We start from the raw sequence: 21,361 nt of genomic DNA on the forward strand, positions 1-21,361 counted from the left end.
AAATACTTTTATGATTTAAAAAAATAAAAATAAAATAAAAACTGAGGAGTCTCCTCGCTCACAAAAACACATTGATGCATTCGGGATTTTTCTCCCTACACACTGAATTCTTCAGCCACACCCACTCTTCACTCCTGAAGTCCTACCATGTGTCCTCTTCCTAGATTCTGCCTAGATTTTTTTATAGCCATCACCCCGTTCCAATCTATCCATTGAATAGCTGCCAAAGCACAGGCATTGCTAAGACACTCTCCTATATAATAAATCCCATGGTTCCCTATAATGTCTAAGAACAAATGTAAGTTCCTCTTCTTGCCCTTTAAAGCCCTTCATAAGGAAAGCAGGAAAGTGGGGAAAAGTTTTTACAGTAAGTTACTCTGATAAAGGTTTCATTTCTCAACCATATAGGGAACTGAGCCAAATTTCATACACACTTTCATACACTCTCTCCTGATTTTGTGCCTCTGTACTGGCAGTCCCCCAGCAGTAGAATGCATTCCCTTCTCACCCCACCTCTTGGAATTCCTTTTTTTCCCTTCAAAACCTAGCTCGAGGACCACCTTTTAAACGAAGCCTTTCCTGATCCTCACCCCCAGCTACCAGTGCCTTCCTCTTCCTCCTCTTCTATTCATGTATGTATAATACATGCATCAAATCTACTTATATGTGTATTTATTTATCTATTTTGGTGAGGCAATTGGGGTTAAGTGACTTGCCCAGGGTCACACAGCTAGTAATTGTTAAGTGTCTGAGGCCGAATTTGAAGTCAGGTCCTCCTGAATCCAGGGCCGGTGCTCTAACCACTGTGCCACCTAGCTGCCCCTTATATGTGTATTTATAGGTATCCCTATTACTTAGGTATTAATAATAGGTATCCCTATTATTTATAGGTACCCCTATTATAATGTAAGTTCCACGAGGACAAGGCCTGTTTCACTTTTGTCTTGATAATTCTAGTACATTCATCTATCACATGGTAAAAGCTTCATTAATGCTTGTTAGCTACATTATATGTACTATACTATACTTATAGCTATACTACACACATACGACAGACACACACACACACAGACATAGTTCAGGTTCTTGGCATAGAGAGACACTGTAGGTTAACAAACAGTCACACTGCAGGTTTACAGTCACAGACACATTGAGATTTCTTCACATATAAATGCACAGACATGCTGCAGGTTCACAGATAGTTGACACAAATAGCTGAGTGCTTTTCTCATGTAGTCAAAGACAGACACACTGCATATTCAAATATACACAAGACTCAGGACCTTCACAGACACAGGCATGCTATGGGGCCTACACACACACACACACACACACACACACACACACACACACACACACACACACACACACCCCTGTGCTACGGTCACACGCTGCAAGCCCTGTGCACGGTCAGAAAGTGTGGGTTCTTGACACACAAAGATACCCACAGAAAAAAGCATAAGACCATGCCCATTTCTTCTTCTTCTTTTTTTTTGCAGGGCAATGAGGGTTAAATGACTTGCCCAGGGTCACACAGCTAGTAAATGCCAAGTGTCTGAGGCCGGATTTGAACTCAGGTCCTCCTGAATCCAGGGCCGGTGCTTTATTCACTGCACCACCTAGCTGCCCCCCAGTATATTCTTATTTGGTACATGCTGTCTCCCCCAATAGACCGCAAGCTTCTGGAAGGAAGTATCCCCAGTTCCTAGCTGAGTAAAAAATGTTCAAATCCCTAATTAACACATATACAGAGACATCTGATGGGCTTTACCCACAAACAGGCATAGATACATTATGGGCTCTTCAGCACACACAGGTACATACCCACTCTTCGTACGCAGACACAGGTTCCTCAAACACCCCAATGCAGATGAGCTACAGGTTTTCCATACATGGACACACACAACAGGGTCTTCAGACAGTGAGGCAGCCAGGCAAAAATTCTAGGGTTCTTTATATACACACATATTTCAAGTTCTTTATACACAGACAAACCGGGGTTCTTCCTATGGAGAATGATATATTGTGGGCCCTTCTCCCTCAAAGATAGCCTGAGGGTTCTTCAACAATGCAGACACACGGTATGTTCTTCTCTGTCTGTCAGTTCTTAAGAACATACAGAAAGACAAACCTAGACCCACAGGAAATGCTTCATAATAAAAATAATAGCAGGGGACAGCTAGGTGGCGAAGTGGATAAAGCACCAGCCCTGGATTCAGGAGGACCTGAGTTCAAATCCGGCATCAGACACTTGACACTTACTAGCTGTGTGACCCTGGGCAAGTTACTTAACCCATATTATCCCACACACACACACAAAAAAAAGAATAGCAGCTAGCATGCATCCATATAGTCTTTTTAGGTTTACAAAGTGCTTTACATATGCTATCTTATTATACCCTCACAACATCTCTGGAAGTAGATGCTATTATTTTTCTCTACTTTATAGATGAGAAAACCAAGGCCCAAAGACGCAAAATGACTTGCTCAGGGTCACGCATCATGTAAGTGTATGAGGTCATATTTGCACGCAGTTCTTCCTGACTCCAGCCCTGGCACTCTCTCCACTGTGCCACCAGTTCACTGCCACTGATTCTTCATATTCACAGTCATTTTGGTTGACTATTTGGGGGCTCTTCACACACAGACACTGAAGCTTCTTCATACACACTGACACATACCACAGGTTCTTTTTTTTTTTTTTAGTGAGGCAATCGGGGTTAAGTGACTTGCCCAGGGTCACACAGCTAGTAAGTGTTAAGGGTCTGAGGCCAGATTTGAACTCAGGTACTCCTGACTCCAGGGCTGGTGCTCTATCCACTGCGCCACCTAGCTGCCCCTATACCACTGGTTCTTAACACATGTGAATGCACTCTTCAAAAAGTCAAGCACAGATACACCTGGGGTGCTCTAGATATCACACAGCTCCCAGTGGGCTCTTCCCACACATAGACACAGATACCTGTGGCTTCTTCCCTTGCACACAGGCCCAGGGATACACTCAAGTTCTTCTCACACAAAGATACATATGACATGCTCTTCACATGTACAAACAGTTCTTCATACACACTGCATATTACAGACACAAATGCACTCCATGTTCTTCACACCCAGTGAGTTCTTCAAAGACTTTGTGGAAAACACCTTATGTTTTCTCCACACAAACACACATTGTGGGGTTTTCCATATCCACTGACACATAATGGCTTCTTAATACATGTACACACATCACATGCTATTTTTCTAAAGGACACACATACACATACTGAGGATTCTTCACACATATACATACTGAGCTCTTCACAAATTTTCATAGGCATACAGTGAACAAGACACATAATGAGTTGTTCAAAGAGACAGACACAGATATTGGAACAAACAGACATAAACCCAGAAGATTCTGGTAGACATACCAAAGTTTCTTCAAACACAAAAACATGCAAAGACACATACAACAGGATCTCCACTCTTACAGACACAAGCTGCTGTTTTTTTCATGACAAACAGAGAAAGACTCCTGGTTCTTCCCAGAAATAACCTGTAGCTTTACACACAGAGAGAAAGCATTTGCAGTTCCTCACAGACATACTAGGCTTCTTCTCCTGTACAAAAAATCATTAAGCTTTCTTCCTTCCATGCCCCCCATACTGACAAACTGCAGCTTTGTTACACCACACACACACAAACACATTGTGGGTTCTTCAGAGTAGACTGATCCATAGTGGGTTCTTCAGAGATATACAGAAACACTGCAGGTTCTTCAATGACACACCATGTGTTCTAAAACATACACAGAAATATAGGATCATGAAAACACAAACTCACTGTTCTCTCTCTCTCTCTCTCTCTCTCTCTCTCTCTCTCTCTCTCTCTCTCTCTCTCTCTCTCTCTTTCTCTCGGCTCCTCACATATTCACAGATACCAAAACAAAGACAAAAGCACATTGAGGACTCTTCTGACACATACTGTAGGTTCTCCATAGTGACATACACTCAGGTTATTCACCCCATGACACACTAGTGGCTTCTTCACACATATATTGACAATGACACAACAGTAACACAACAGGCTCTTCAGAACACATTTATTCAGCAGGTTTTTCACATAGATATAGACACACAGTGGATTCTTCACACAAAACCAAAAAAATTGCACAATGTGTGATCTTCACATAGAAAGACAAAAGTGCACAGAAACATACTATGAGGTTTTGCAAATACACAACTTTTGCACTGAATTCCTCAGAACACAAAAACATACTGTATGTGAGCTCTTCACCCACAGACACACACTGGCTTCTTTAGAATATAAAGATGTGATGTAGGTTCTTCACAAAAGAGCAAGGATTCTTAAGAATAAAGAGACACAACAGGTGCTTAAGGACAGACACATGATATATTTCAAAACACACACACACCACAGGTACTTTACATACATGCATGTATGATCTTCAGAGCACAAACACAGCTCTTTTCCTACTGGAATCATGGGCTAGGGGACGAGGAAGGCACAGAGAGAAAAAATGAACAGCTGCCCTTTGTCCAAGAATCTCTTCTGAAAAACCTAACTGGAGATAAAACACTTAGAGAAGGTGTCTATAAAAAAGCTTCAGGAAGTTATTTATAAAAGTGTTAAAGTCTACCATACGGAATACAGAAGAACACACAGAAATGAAGTTCATTTGGTTAGAAAGGCACAAAAAGTTGGCAACTCCTATATCCCTGATAAGCCCAACTGAGCCTCTGTGATCAGAATTAGAGGTACATAAAGTACTGCAGCTTCTGCATCTTTACCATATCTTCTAATTGCACATTTATTCAATTCAATAAGGCTTGAGGATGTTGAGAATTGTGAACCATCAATTCCATGAGATTACCCAAACCGGAAGTCTGCAAATGGCTTGATTTACAAATGTGGTTGTGGCAAGATCAGGAAATAGTGAATTACTCTGACTGAACAGTACTGCAAAATCTTCTGGTAAAAATGGAAAATAATCTTCATGGAGGATTTGATCCATGAGTTCTATGCTGTTGACAAGTACTTCAAAACTGTCAACCACCACCTGTAGCCCATCATATGACCTTACCACAGGGTGGAATGAAGAAAAAGACAACACATTTTGTGGAAGGTAGAAACACTAGCAAAGGGGAAGGCCAGAACAACAGACATATTAGAAAAATGAACTAAATACGTCTACCATGATTATTTTTCTAACTTATTAAAATGTCTGTTATAAAATTGATGGGTTTTTGGACACATTTCTGATCTTTAGATCTGAAGTTTAAGGCTAGGGACTTAGAGATAAAAATCTAAGAGAAGACCACAGGATATTTGGTGGCAAGTAGAAATAAAAGCCATTGGGACTACTTAAGAATGTTGCTGCACACACTTACGGGGGCTCTGGCCCTTGCTCCCAAAAGAACATTTATGTTTATTGAGTAGAAGTTGTCGTTCTTCTACTTGTAGTGCAGTGAATGCTGGGTAAAAAAAACAACAACAACAACAACATATATATTTTAGTTCTAAGGAATAGTCTGACCAAGTTATCGATGACACAAATATCCTTGTTATCTAAAAATTGTGACTAGAATGGAATTTTATATGTACAAAAACTACCAGCACATAGTTTAGATTCTTTAGACATACACAGAAACACAGCACATTCTTTACAGAGATACAAACTGAAGGTTCTACACACACATACACACACAGAGTAAATCAATCCTTACTTACTGTGTGCTGGGTAATGTGGTCAGCTCTGGGGATACAAAGAAAAGCAAAAGTATAGTACCTGTCTTCAAGGAGTTTACTACATTGTCATGGAGGCAATACCACATAAATAATTAATTACATCAAAGATACTTAGAGAGTAAAGAGAAAAGCTCTGGAAAGGAGCCGGATTATAAAGAACTTTAAGTGCCATACAGAAGACCCTCTATTTGACCCTAGAATTCATAAGGTGTCACTGGAGTTTACTGAGTAGAGAGGCAGAGATAACAAGATCAGACCTACACTTTAGGAAAATCATTTTGGCTGGAGAGGGGAGAAACTTGAGGAAGGAAGACCAACTAGAAGGCTATTGCAATAGTCTAGATGAGAGGTGATAAGGGTCAGAACTCAGGTGGTGATTGTGCCACCAGAGAGAAGAGAATACATATAAGAGATGTGAAGGTAGAAACAAGATTTGGCAACTATGTGGAGTAAGCAAGAGTCAGGTATGACACCAAGACTACAAACCCGTGACCAGGAAGATGATGGTGCCCTCAAGAATAAAAGAAAGGTTAGGAAGAGGGAATGATTCCAAGGGAAATATGAGTTCTGTTTTAAACAAGTTGAATTTGAGATGCCTATAGGATATGCAGTTTGAAATGTTTAGAAGGCAGCTAGTAATGCAGTATTGGAGTTGAGGAAGGATTCGGAGTGGACATAGAGATCCAGGACATATAGATGGGAATCATCTGCATAGAAACGGTAACTGAACCCATGGGGGTTTATGAGATCACTAAGTTAGATAGTATAGAGAAAAAAGATTAGAGAGTCCAGGACAGAGCTCTATCCAGCTAAGGGGCATGACATGGATGAAGATCCAGCAAGGAGCAGTAAGGCAGTCAAAAGGAGAACCGAGAGAGAGCAGCGGGATTTTAAAAAGAGAGAGATGAAAATATGCAGGAAGAAAAGTTGATTAGCAGCATCAAATGCTATGGAAAGGATGAGGATTAATAAAAAGCCATTAGATTGTACAGTTAACAGAGATCAACAATTACTTTGGAGAAAGCAGTTTCAATTGAATGGTAGGGTTGGAGAGGGTTTATAAAAGAGAGGAAAAAAGAGGAGGCACCAAGTATAGAAAACCTTTTCAAGTTGTTTAGTTAAAGAAGAAAAAGATAGAGGACAAAAACTATCAGGAAAGGCAGGAAGATCAAACATGATTTTTTTTAAGGATAGGGGAAATTGTGTGTGTGTGTGTGTGTGTGTGTGTGTAAGGAGTTAATAGAAAAGGAGTGATTAAAGATAAGTGACATATGAAGATGGTAATGAAAGAAATGTGCGACAAGCATAGAGGCTTCTCCAAAATATACAGTCATACTACAGATTCTCCATACTTTCGGGGGGTTTTGTTGTTGCTGTTGTTTGTGGGGCAATGGGGGTCAACTGACTTGCCCAGGGTCACATAGCTAGTAAGTGCCAAGTGTCTCTCCATACTTTCAAAAACAGATATAGACACAGCTATACTGTGGGTTATTCACCATCACAGACACAAAGTGGATCCTTTAGAACACACAGACACAGTTCAAGTTCTTCACACAGATACAGACATAATGGATTCTTGAGAAGAGGCATAAAATGCAGATTCTACATAAAGACATAAAATGGGTTAATCAAAATACAAAGACAGATACAGACATCCTGTGGGCCCTTCAGAATACACAAATGCACTTTAGATTCTAGACAGATATATAGACACAATGAGGTTATTTTAAAAAACAGATACACTGCAGATTCTTCAGAACACAAGAATATAGTGCAAGTTCGTCATGTAGACAGAGACACATAGTGGGTCCTTCAGAACATATAGACACAGGGCACGTTCTTTACATATACACATACACACAGAGAGATCTAGATTCTTCAGAACACATAGACACTATGCAGGTTCTTCAAATGAAAAGACACAATGTGAGTTCATCAGAACACACAGACACAAACAATAGTGGGTTCTTTACAACCCACAAAAACAGAGTGAGTTCTTCACAGACATACACATACAAGATAAAGATACCCAGGTCTTTTTTTTTTTTTTTAATTTTCACGGGCAATGGGGTTAAGTGACTTGCCCAGGGTCACACAGCTAGTAAGTGTTAAGTGTCTGAGACCGGATTTGAACTCAGGAATTCCTGAATCCAGGGCCGGTGCTTTATCCACTGCGCCACCTAGCCGCCCCTACCCAGGTCTTTTAACTGAGAAAAATAATAAGAAAAATAATTAATCTTTAGAACAAGCACAAGGCACTTCACAAATACACCAACATGCAAATTCTTCACAGATACCTAAGATCTCCAGAACACTCTGACACACAGGAGGTTATTCACTCATAAACACACAGACAAAAACAGGTTCACAGACACATTATTCTTCACAGAGATGGATACTGTAGCTTCTTCACACATAGACAAACTGGGTAAACATACACACTGTGGGTGATGTATATTAAGATGTACTGATTGCTTTTCTCACACTGATGACAACAGGCTGTGGACTCCACATAAAGCACAGTGTGGTTCTTTTCATAGGTAAAAAGTGGGTTCTTCAGAATAGAAATAAGGTAGACTCTTCAAAATGCACCGAAACACAAAGCTATTCTTCAGAAAACAAATAATGTGGTCTTTAAAAACAGAAAGTCACACAAGACAGACACACAACTACTCTTCAGGCAATATATTGGGTTCTTTACAGATTGACACAGCTATTCCTCAGAATACTCAGAAAGAGTGTGGTCTTCACAAGACACATATTGCTGCAAGTTCTTTACACATACACACAGGGATAGATATATTTCAAATGCAACTGAAGATATACTATGGATTTGTCACCATAGAAAGACACATACAGGGGGCAGCTAGGTGGCGCAGTGGATAGAGCACCGGTCCTTGATTCAGGAGGACCTGAGTTCAAATCCAACCTCAGACACTCAACGCTAGCTGTGTGACTCTGGGCAAGTCACTTAACCCCAATTGTCTCACCAAAAAAGAAAAAAAAGTAGAAAGACACATACAGAAATAAAACATAACATGGGCTACACACACACACAAGACATAGACATATGGTAGGTTCTCCAAAACAGATTTTTCTGATATTCAGAAAAAGAGAAATATACAAGACACAGACACATTGGTGGTTCTCCATAGCATAAATACACAAGAGGTTTCTTCACAAGCCATGGCCATTGTGTATTACAAACACTAAAAAAAACTAGGAATAAACAAATCTTTCCTTAAAATGATAACTATTATCTATCTAAAACCAAGAGCTAGCATTATATGTAATGGGGATAAACTAGAATACTTTCCAATAAAATCGGGGTGACACAAGGATGTCCACTGTCACCACTATTTGACATAGTACTAGAAATGCTGACTATAGCAATAAGAAAAATAAATTGAGGGAATATACATTGGTAAGGAAGAAACCAAGTTAGAACATTTTATAGATGATATGATAGATACTTAAAGAACTCTAGAGAGCCAACCAAAAATTAATTGAAACAATTAAAATCTTTCAGAAAAACTTCAGGTTATAAAATACACAAACATAAATCATCTCCTAACCAAGAGGTGATGGACTCAGGGCATAGCATTAGGGAGAGGAAGGGAGGGAGATGGAGGGAGACAGAGGGAGTTGAAGAAAGAGAAAGAGAGAAAAAGAGATATAAAATTCAGAGCAGATATATATTTTTGGGGACATTGCTAATGTGGAAATTTGTTTTGCCAGATTATGTACATATTTATTGAGGGCTTTCTTTCTTTCTTTCTTTCGTTTAATCTGAGGACAAATTAATCTAAAAATGCTTGTCAATTGAATAAATAAAAATCATATACTATATTTCTTATCTATAAAAAAAGACATATAGCTCGTTCTTCAGAACGCAAACACACACAGTTAATTCTCCAGAATACATACAGCAGCTTTTTTTGTAGCACAGTCACATAGCTGCTTCTCCAGTACATGTGCATGCACACATGCACGCAGGTACACATACACTCATACACATACACAGAGAACTGGCACTCCAGAACACAGACACATATACACATACACACACATAGAGTTGGTTCTCTCCCCCAAAAAAAGACACAGTGGCTTCTTTGTATACACACATACACACACACACACATACACAACATAACAAAGACATAGTTGGTTCTCTAAGATACACATAAAGCTGCTTCTCCAGAACAGAGACACAACATCATCTTCACTGACACACAGCTTGTTCTCTGCAGTGCACACACAAACAGGGGTCTTTCACAGACATGCAGCTTGTTCACTAGACCACAGATACATAGTAGCTTCTTCACAGTCAGACATATAGACAAGACACAAGCACACATCTGGTTCTTGAGAACACACCCACATACCCAGAGCATGCATTATGGAGAAAGATATATGAGACATAGACATACAGCTGATTTTCCAGTGTATAAACATGACTTCTCACACATACACACGAAACAGACATATAGCTGTTTCTTCAGAACATACACGTCAGTGAACAGATTATTATATATTTATATATGTGGGAAGGACCCACACTGTGTCTTTGTGATGTCTCCTGTGTGTATATGTGAATGACCCACACAGTCTGTGTTCTGAAGAGTTCCTCTGTATGTCTATGACTATAAAGAGCATGCAATATATGGGAAGAACCTACACCACACCTATTTTTGAGATGAATCTGCTGCGTGCATGTGTTGGTGAAGAACCCACAATGTCTCTGTATATTCTGAAACCCCACACTGTATTTGTGTCAACATCTGTATACAGATATACAACAAATTCTGCAACACACAAAGATTCAATGCAGTCTCAGGACACTGAGTTTTTCACATGCAAAAACAGATACAGACACACTGTGGCCTTTTTGCACACAACCACAAGCACACAACAGGTCCTTCAGAACACACAAACACAAAGCAGGTTCTTTATACACATACAGACACAATGAGGCTTCTTTACAACACCAGCAGTCCCCCCCACACACACACACATATACACAGCAGGATCTGTGGAACACAAAGACATAGTGGGGATTATTCACATGTATAAAGACTTACAACGATTCAAAATAAACACAACAGGTTCTTCAACAAACACACAGAGATTTCTTTATACACAAAGAAGGACAACAACATAGGCATACTTAAAACTTTCACATAAAAAAAATCCCAATGCATGTTTTTCCATATATAAAGAAATACACAGCAGGTTTTTCAGAATGTAGAGATGTACAAAATGTTCTTCACAGACATGTGTTCTTAAGAAGACACAGATATGCCATGGGTTCTTCAACAACACAAGATAGGGTTTTTACACACGCATATACAACGTGAGCTCTTCAGTATACTCAGTCATGCTATATATCTTTCACCCACAAATCTCAGGTATACACACTATGGGTTGATTTATAACAAATATGGTGCAGGCTCTGCAATGTCATAGACATAAAGGTGGGAAGGGGGTCATTCAAACAGAGCACACAAAGGGCTCTTCAGAACAAACGCTATGTGGTTTTCAGAATATACAGATACATTGTGGGTTCTTCAGCAACACATGCACACAGCAGGTTCATACCAAAGATAGGTGTGGGGTTTTCATACATATTGCATGCCCTTTACAGTCACAAACAGGCTATTCACCAGAACATGCATAGAGCTCTTTAGAAACCAGAGACAGTGTAGATCATTTACACACACACACACACACACACACACACACACACACACACACACACACACACACACGGTTAAGTCACAAAGCCATGGTATGGATCCTTCCCACATTCACAGATACACAATGGGGTTTTTTTGTTTGTTTGGTTGGTTTTTGCAGGCAATGGGGGTTAAGTGACTTGCCCAGGGTCACACAGCTAGTAAGTGTCAAGTGTCTGAGGCTGGCTTTGAACTCAGGTACTCCTGAATCCAGGGCTGGTGCTTTAACCACTGCGCCATCTAGCTGCCCCTCACAATGGGTTTTTTAGGGCACAAAAACTAGGTTCTTTCCACATACAGAGACACGATACAGATCCAATAGGACATAAAGACATACAGCAGGCTCTTTAAAACACACTGGCACTCTGTACTTCTTAAGAACACACAATTTGTGGGTTCTCCACACAAAGGCCTAGAAAATAACATACATGAATTAGGTCCTTTAGACATGATGACAGTACACATTCTTCATATGTACAGACCCACAATAGGTTCTTTAGAATACACAGACACAATGGATTTTTACATACATCAACAGACACTACTCTGCCTGTTCTTTACTCAGACATATACCTGCAGATTCTTCACACTCAGGCACACAACAGGTTCTGTAGAACACAGATAAAATAAGTTCTTTTTTTTTTTTTTTTGGTGAGGCAATTGGGGTTAAGTGACTTGCCCGGGGTCACACAGCTAGTAAGTGTTAAGTGTCTGAGGCCGGATTTGAATTCAGGTATTCCTGACTCCAGGGCCGGTGCTCTATCCACTGCGCCACCTAGCTGTCCCGATAAAATAAGTTCTTAACACACACAGATACACAGAAGGTTTAACATACACACACACACACAAGATACCAACACAAACACACTGAGACCTTTTTTGCCCACAGTCAGACAAATACTGAGTACTTCAGAATACAAAGACATAGTAGGGTTCTTTGACACGCACAGATACAAAGCAATCAATCAAAAGCATTTCTTAGGTCCCTACTATGAGCAAAGTGGGAATTCAAAGAAAGATAAAAATGGTCCCTGTCCTTAAGAAGCTCAAATTCTAATGGAGAAGACATGTAAATAACAAGGCAAACAGGAAATAAATACAAGGTATATGGGATGTAATTTCAGAACAGAAAGTACTATCATCTGGGGGAATTAGGAAAGGCCTGGGGCAGAAGGTGGGATTTGAGTTTTGAACTGAAAGAAGCCAGAGAAACTAAGAAGTAGAAGTGAAACAGGAAGACATTCCAGGCATGAAGGTTCAAAGACACTGAGTAGATGGCAGAGACTGTGCAAGTAACAGTGAATAAGCTAGAGTAGCTGGATCATAAAGTGTAGAAAAATTGTAAAGCTATGAAGGGACAAGGGTTAGGAAAAATTTTAAATGCCAGCTGATTTTATATTTGATATTGGCGTTTATCAGGTGCAGGGAGTGGTGACAGATCAGACCTATGCTTTAGGAAAATCACGTTGGTATTTGAGTGAAGGATAGATTGGAGTGAGAAAAAGACTTGAGGCAGAGATCAATTGGAAAGCTATTGCAAAAATCTCAGTTAGAAGTGATGAAGGCCTGGACTAAAGGTTATAGTAGCCGTCTAAGTGTAAAGAAGGGGATATGTCATCGGGGAAATAGGTTGTGGTAGGGGTCCTTAGGTATTCCTCTTGCACACAAATCCAATTAGAATAAAATAATCTTTTATTTGGGCATTAGAGAAAGGAACCAAGGGAGAAGTCAAACTTCTCTTAAGGGGAGATAGCACAGAGACATGATTCTCTGAAATACCTATCTCCTCAAACAGGAAAAAGGCCATAGTTTTTATAGATGGTAGATGGGGTGACCGGATGGGGGTCACTACCTGACAATGGAAAGTTCCCTTTGGGTGGAGTGCAGGCTTGAATGAGAGGACTTCTTGAGTTATCTCTATGCCCTGGTCTCACTCAGGCAGCAACCACGCCTAATAAGCTTATCTCCCTTACTTCTCAAGTTTAGCTTCACAAGGAGAGTTACCCCAGACTCAAGGTTTTTAGTTTAGCTGGCCAGTTTAAACTTTAATAATCCGAAATTCCCAAACCCTGTAACAGGATATATATGAAAAATATTATGAAAGTAAAAATGACAAGACTTGGCAACTAACTAGATGTATGAAGTAAGTAAAAGTGAAGGGTAAGGATGACAAGGCTGTGAGACTGAATGACTAGGAGGATGGTAGAATCACTTTCCTTCCCAGTAACAAGGGAGGTGGCAAGAGGGAAGCATGTAGGGAAATAAGTTCTGTTTTGGATGTGTTGAGTTTGAGGTGACTATAGGACATCCAGTTTGAAATGTCTAAAAGGCAGCTGGTAATGTGGGACTTTAGTTCAGAAGAGAGATGAGGGCTAGAATCAACTGCATAGAGATGATAACTGAACACATGGGAGTTTATGAAATCACCATGATAGATAGTATAAAAAGAAAACAGAAGAGGGCCCAGGTCAGAAACTCAAAGGACACCCGCAGATAAAGAACCAGCAAGGAGACTGAGAAGGTGCAATTGGGCAGACAGGGAGAAGAATCAGGAAAGAGCAGTGTCACAAAAGCTTTGAGAGAAGAATGTATCCAGGAGGAGAGGGTGATCAACAGTATCAAATATTGCAGAAGTCCAAAAGGATGAGGACTGAGAAAAGACCATGAGATTTGGCAATTGAGATATTAATGGTAACTTTGGAGAGAGCAATTCCAGTTGAATGATGAAGTTAAGAACCAGACTATAAAGCACTTAGAAAAGACTGAAAAGAGATTAAGTGGAAGGATCTACTATAAACAGCTTTCTTCAGTATTTTAGCCTAGGAAGGGAAAAGGACGAAAGCTAGAAGGGATGAGAGTATCAAGCAAAAGTTTTTAAGGATGGGAGATATATACATTTGTAAACATCAAGGAAATACCCAGCAGATAGGGAGAAGTTGAAGATAAAAGAAGAGTGGAGACAATAGGAGAGTTTGCTGAAAAAGATGTGAGGGGAAGGAATCAAGTGTATATGTAGAAGTGTTGGTAAGAAGGGACACCTCTACATTTCATCCAGAGGAAAAGAGTAAGGAAAATTTCTGAGTAATTTGAGATGAGGAAGATGGAGCTGTCAGTAAATGGCCTCAGTTTTTTCAGTGAAATATGAGGAATTCTATGGGAAGTCTGAGGAGAGAGCAAAAGGTTTGGAAGAGCTGCGCAGATGCACAGTGGATTCTTCAGAACACACACACACAAGTTTCTTCACAACGCAATCTTCAGGACACATTCCCTGTTATTCTTCACATACCAACACAGTGTGAATTCTTCAGAACACATGCATACTATAGAATTCCCCACAAATACATATAAATTATACATTGCAGGTTCTTTGTAAACAAAGATACAGATTGGGTGTTTCAGAACACATATACACGGAGACTGATACATTGACTATTCTTCACAAGTAGATACGCAGAAATTTCTGAGAACACAAAGACATCGTTCAGGTTCTTCTAATATGTGTATTTTAGACATATACTACAGATATGTAATATATGTTACATAGATGCATACATATTCAGAGATATAAGTATATGTTCTTCAGAACAATAAAAGACACTGCAATTTCTTCATATAGAAGGTTCTTCAAAAAACACTGGCACAACAGATTTTTCACAATACACATTCACACTGAAGGTTCTTCAAACAAAGACATGATATGAGTTCTTCAGAACACAGCCCAATGTGAGTTCTTCACAAATGCAATCATACAGTAGGTTCTTCAGAACACAAAGACACAGTTCAGGTTATACATGCACGCGCACGCGCACACACACACACACACACACACACACACACATAGAACACAAAAGTTCAGTGAAGATTCTTTGCAAACACAGATACACTGTAGTTCTTTAGAGCACAAAGACCCAGTGCAGGTTCTTAACACACAGAGAACAGATTCTTCATGAATACACTCAGGTTAGTTTCTTCACATAATCACACAGACACACTGTGGATCTTTCACAGACAGAAATATGTTGTGGGTTCTTCACAGACAAGCCTACAGACAGACACACTGAAGATTCTTCACAGACACAGGCACTATAGATATTCATAGGCAAGCACAAAGAGAGACACACTGCAGATTCCTCACAGATACACACACACACAGATTGCAGATTCTTCAGACAGCCCACACTGCAGGTTCTTCACAGACAAAGACACACTGTGGGTTCTTGGGTTCTTCCCAGTAGCAGGGACACAGTCACAAACCACAGAATCTTCTCAGAAACACACAGCCAAACACAATAAGGGTTCTTCATGAACAGACAGAAAAACATACTCCAGGTATGTAAACAATGGGTTCTCTTCACACACAAAGACACACTGGAGGTTCTGACACCCAGACTAACAAACTAGGAGTACTTCACTCACACATACTCAAAGTTCTTCACCTCAGATATACTGTGAATTCTTTCTTTTCTCTTTTCTCTCTCTCTCTCTCTCTCTCTCTCTCACACACACACACACACACACACACACACACACACACACACACACACACACACACACACAGAGTTCTTTATACAGAGTCATGCAATGGGCTCTTCACACAGATCCTGTGTACTGTGTCCTCTTTATACCCTTACACAGATATACTATAGTTTCCTCACTTACAGACACACTATGAATTCTTCACTCACGTAAAACAGATACTTCAAGCTCTTCAAACAGACACACCTAGAGGGTTCTACATATAGACACACACAATGCCTATTTTAGAAGACAGGTTCTTCACACATTCACACATACAACGTGAATTCTTCAGAACATGGGTACACAACAGATTTTTCATAACACACATTCACTGCAAGTTCTTTAAACACACACACAGAGTGAGTTCTTCATAGACACAAAAACATGTATAAATACAGTCATAGTGTGAAGTTTTTCACCTCACACATTGTGAAGTCTCCCTACATACAGACAAATGCACATCAGGTTCTTAGTACACAGAACCACAGAATAACTACACCATGTATTCTTCATAAAAAACACATAATGACACATATAGACATGTACTCAAACATACTATGGATTCTTCACATACACACACATTATGGGGTTCTTCACAAACTGGGAGTTCTTCAAACACACATACATAGAGTTCTTCACTTATGGGTAAGACACTTTGTGGGTGTTTCATATAGATATATACATTGTGGGTCTCACATACAAAAATACCCAGCCACTGCAGGTTCTTTACACATACACACAGCACGGTAGGGGCAAGCTCTTCACACACCCTGAGGATTCTTCGCACAGACAGTTTTCTTCACTTATACACAACCACAGGGTGTCTCTCAACCACACAGGTGGGCACACACACACTGTGAATTCTTCACTCACATATAACAGATACTTTGAGCTCTTCACACAGACATACCCAAGGGGTTCTTCACATATATAAAGACACACTTTAGAAGACAGGTTTTTCACACATTCAACATACAAAGTGGGTTGTTCAGAATATAAGTATACAACAGATTTTTCACAACACATTCACTTAAAGTTCTTCATACTGACACACTGTAAGTTCTTCACAGACACACAAACAGGCACTCACTGTGGGGCTTTTCACACAGATGCGGTGTGAAGTTTCTCCACATACATTCATCAGGTTCTTCACTCACTCATTCTCTGTTCAGGCTCTTCCCAAATAGATGCACAGAACTTCAAAGCACAAAGACATATTACAGGTTCTTCACACAGAGACACAGAATGCACTGTATATTCTTCACTCTCTCTCTCTCTCTCTCTCTCACACACACACACACACACTCTGTTGGGTTCTTCACAAACTGGGAGTTCTTCATATATACATACACACAGTTCTTCATTCATGGATAAGACATTTTGTGGATGTTTCGTACCGACACACGTGGGTCTCACATACAATTACAGTCACTGCAATTTACACACACACTCTTTTTCTCTCTCTCTCTCTCTCACACACACACACACACACACACACACACACACACACACACACACACGGCACGCTATGGGCAGGCTCTTCACAGAAAGAAGACACACGTGAGGTGCTTCACACACCTCACGGATTCTTCACACAGTTTTCTTCACTTAGGCTTAGGCACAATCACAGACTGTCTCTCAACAACACCAACACCAACACACACACATGCACGCACACAGAAGGAACCTCCCCCCCAGTTCCCCAGTGGCTTCGCAGTGGATAAGCCCGCCCCTTGTCCCGCCTCTGACAGGGGTGGTAATAGCTCTGCTCACAAGCCCGGCCCCCGGCCCCTCCCGGATCCGCCCAGCTCGGGTTCGGTAGCTGGGAACCTGCCTGGTCACTAAATACCTGGAACTGGGTCCGGGCCTGGCCTGACCTCCGATTAGTAGCTGGTTCAAAGCCAAAGAATCAATGATGGCGTTGATACTGCGCACGCAATCTTCAGGCCCGGCTCGGGAGTGCGCCTGCGCTAAGGCAGCCTCAGAACTACAATTCCCAGAATTCCGGTGACTGGTCGCCCAAAGGTTTAGCGCGTTCCCAAGTAGTGCCAAATCTGATTGCTTCACAGCACCACCAAGATTAACCCTATCCCTTTACCCAGAGCATGGCAGTGACAAGAGCTAAGCTGTCAGTAGAAAAAGGACAGAAATTCTAGATATTTTTCAGAGTCACCACCACAAGCCCCCAAGAGTTGACGACTGCTCGATTTAACTTCCGTCCATCCACGAGCAGCTCCAATACCGCCTCTTCCTGGAAACCACTGAATAAGCCTTTCTGTTGCTCACCAAATTATCAGGTACAATGCTTACCCTGTATATGTTCGTCCTCCCCTTAGAACGCAAACTCCTTGAGGGCAGGAACTGGTTTCTTTGTATCCTCAGCACTTTGTATAAGGGCATAATAAATGTTTGTGGAATTGAATCGAATGATTAATTTGGACTTTCAAAAAACGACAAGGTTTTCATGGGATCCCTATTTCGCGAGACAGAATGGAGGCAGGACTCGTTTAAAGACAAGGGGGAGAAGTTGAAATACTGAGACCACTTTGAATGGAAAAGTGTTAATACTGCGGTACCCAGGGCTAGGATTTGATATTTAACATTGTTACAAATGACTGGAAAGTGGAGTACACGATAAAATGTCGGAGCCTGCAGCAGTCACTGAGCTCTTCTAGGCACCGAGATGCCAACTCCACGGTGGACAAGCTGCAGGAGAATCTCTGGATATTCTGTGAGTAGACAAAGAAGTAGCAAATGAATTTCATTGTGGGTAAAAACAAGCTAACTCAACTAGAGGAAAATAATTACAACTCTATCTATAGGATGATGTGTGCCTCACTCTGACACGAACCAAGGAAAGAACCAAACTATTGGTAGATTGCTCTCTTGATGTCCTGTACCCATTGTAACCACAAATCCCTGGGCGTCTTTGGGTTTAACAAACAAAACACGGAAGCGAAACAAAAAACATTTCTCTACCTTTGCAAAAATCCATGGTTCACCTGCACCCAGAAAAGCATTTATATCATTACTCACATGTCAAAGCTGTAGAAGTCTCAGAAAATGGGAACTACCGTGACCAAGAAGATGAGGATACAGCTGTATAATCTGATAAATAAATGATTAGCACCTTCACCTGGAGAGACAGGGATGGAGAAGGGGTCATATTAACACCTACAAAATCGTGAAGAGTATGATAGGTAGAATATGATTTTGTTCACCAAGGCTTAGTGAACTAGCTAGCTGGCACAGACTCCTGGGCCTGAAGTCAGGAAGACCTGTGTTGAAATCTGGCCTCAGACATGTACTAGCTGTGTGAGTCTAGGAAAGTCACTTAACTTCTGTTTGCCTCAGTTTCTTCATTTGTAAAAGGGGGATAATCAAAGTGCCTGGCACATAGTAAATGTTAAATAAATGTTAGCTATTATTTTATTATTAGCTATTATTACTTTGAAGGTGGAGGGAAGTAATTTTTTGACAAACAAAATGTACTAATTTACATAGTACCTATTGCCCATAAGAGAGTGAAAATATCTGTTCAAGAATGGCTTAGATAAATAGATGACTAATAGATCCATTATAGGTCATTTTAGAGAACTAGAATATTAGAGTCCTAACCTTTTGAGTTAGGTATGAAGGACATCCTGTACTGCCCCTACATTGGCTCTTACCCCATGTTCCAATTCTCACATTTTTATTAAAGTCACTCCTCAATAGATCCCTTAAAGTTGTGAGGGGAAAAAAAACCAAAACTACCTTCAATGACTTCAATCTTTAGGTTTATTAAAACCTGATTTAATTCTGGTAGAAGAAACTGGGTGTGAATATGTCCTTCTGTCTACATACATGTGGTTATTCCTCTTATATGAATACAATTATTCCATGTTTTAAAGTGACCTTCATTTGTTGCTTTACTGTTTCAGGCGAGTTTGGGTTATAACTGAAAAGAGGTCAAAATATGAAGACTATTATTAGAGAAACTATCAGCACCATAGCCAAGGATAGCAACACCAGACACTAAGGCATAGAAGAACAACTAAGCTATCACAGCTGGGCTGCATTGCATCATCATGAAGAGCATGCCTGAGTAGACATTACAGAGGACATTTAAGGCAGAGGAAGGACTGGTTGCAATTATAAGGATGGAGTAGCTTTGGTGCCTTTATGTATTTTGGATTGTTTGCAGAAAAAAGATTCAAAGCAGATAAACCTTGTGGTTAATTATAGAATTTATAGAGAGCACTGTAAGGTTTGCAAAGTGTTTATACATGTCATCTCATTTGACCCTTATGACAACTTTGTGAGATAGGTACTGTTATTTCCACTTTATAGATGGGAAAACTGAGGCTGAAAAAGCATCTAAGGAAGGATTATGACTGACACAAAGGCCAACACTGTATCCACTATACTACATACTACATTCCCCATTTAGATGTTTTCTTCTATTCCCCCGTATGCTTCCTAGAGAAAAGGTAGGAGGGGGTGAGTTTCTGTATATACATATCCCTTCTCCTACATATGTGCTATCTGTTAATTAGTAGCAGAGTCAGGACTAGAACCCAAAGTTCGTAAGTCATAATACACTATTCTTAAAATTAGAGAGACAGAGGGGCAGCTAGGTTGCACAGTGGATAGAGCACCAGCCCTGGAGTCAGGAGTACCTGAGTTCAAATCCGGCCTCAGACACTTAACACTTACTAGCTGTGTGACCCTGGGCAAGTCACTTAACCCCAATTGCCTCACCAAAAAAAAAAAAAATTAGAGAGACAGAGAGAGTCAGAGATACTTACCTTCACCAGCTCCATGAGGCTTTCATCTGATAAACAAAAAAGATACTTTTTAAAAGACTAACAATCAATTTTTAAAAGCTAATTTGATCACCAAAAAGAAAGCCAAATTTCACACACACACACACACACACACACACACTTCATGAATTCACAGTGGGTAGAGAGGAAGTAAAGAGAATAAGAAGAAATTATTATGTGAAATTGGTGACAACAAAATGAGAATTTAAAGGAAATTGATGAGTATCTACAAAATTATAAAATACCTAAGTTAACCAAAAAAGAAACAGAGATCTTAATCTAATCTCAGAAAGAGAAATCAAGAAAGTCATAAATTAACTACCCAAGAAAAAAATAGTTCAAATATAAGTGAATTCTATCAAGTGTTTTAGAAACTGTTAATACTTACACTATATTAATTGTTCCCAGTGATTCATTTTCCTCAGGAGAAAGATTAGATTTTACAAAACTCCTTTTATGAGACAAATAAGACTGATATCCAAACTAAAGAGGGATAAAACAGAGAAAAAATTGTAAAGCAATCTCACTAATTAATGCAGAATTTAAATT

The 21,361-nt window shown here is 40.1% G+C and overlaps 1 protein-coding gene across 1 annotated transcript in view; it reads right to left on the reverse strand.

Moving 5' to 3' along the window:
- LOC122739019 (zinc finger protein 850-like) overlaps positions 1-21,361 on the reverse strand; it is a 70,909-nt gene that overhangs the window by 18,449 nt on the left and 31,099 nt on the right. Inside the window, exons 7-10 of the mRNA XM_043980882.1 lie at positions 20,795-20,820; positions 18,636-18,733; positions 17,747-18,096; positions 15,638-15,748 (exon numbers count right to left, since the gene is read on the reverse strand). Of these exons, the coding sequence (XP_043836817.1) occupies positions 15,638-15,748; positions 17,747-18,096; positions 18,636-18,733; positions 20,795-20,820 (585 nt within the window). The remainder of the gene's footprint in view (positions 1-15,637; positions 15,749-17,746; positions 18,097-18,635; positions 18,734-20,794; positions 20,821-21,361) is intronic.

The sequence above is a fragment of the Dromiciops gliroides genome, chromosome 2 (genome assembly GCF_019393635.1).
Source record: "Dromiciops gliroides isolate mDroGli1 chromosome 2, mDroGli1.pri, whole genome shotgun sequence".
Classification (NCBI taxonomy): domain Eukaryota; kingdom Metazoa; phylum Chordata; class Mammalia; order Microbiotheria; family Microbiotheriidae; genus Dromiciops; species Dromiciops gliroides.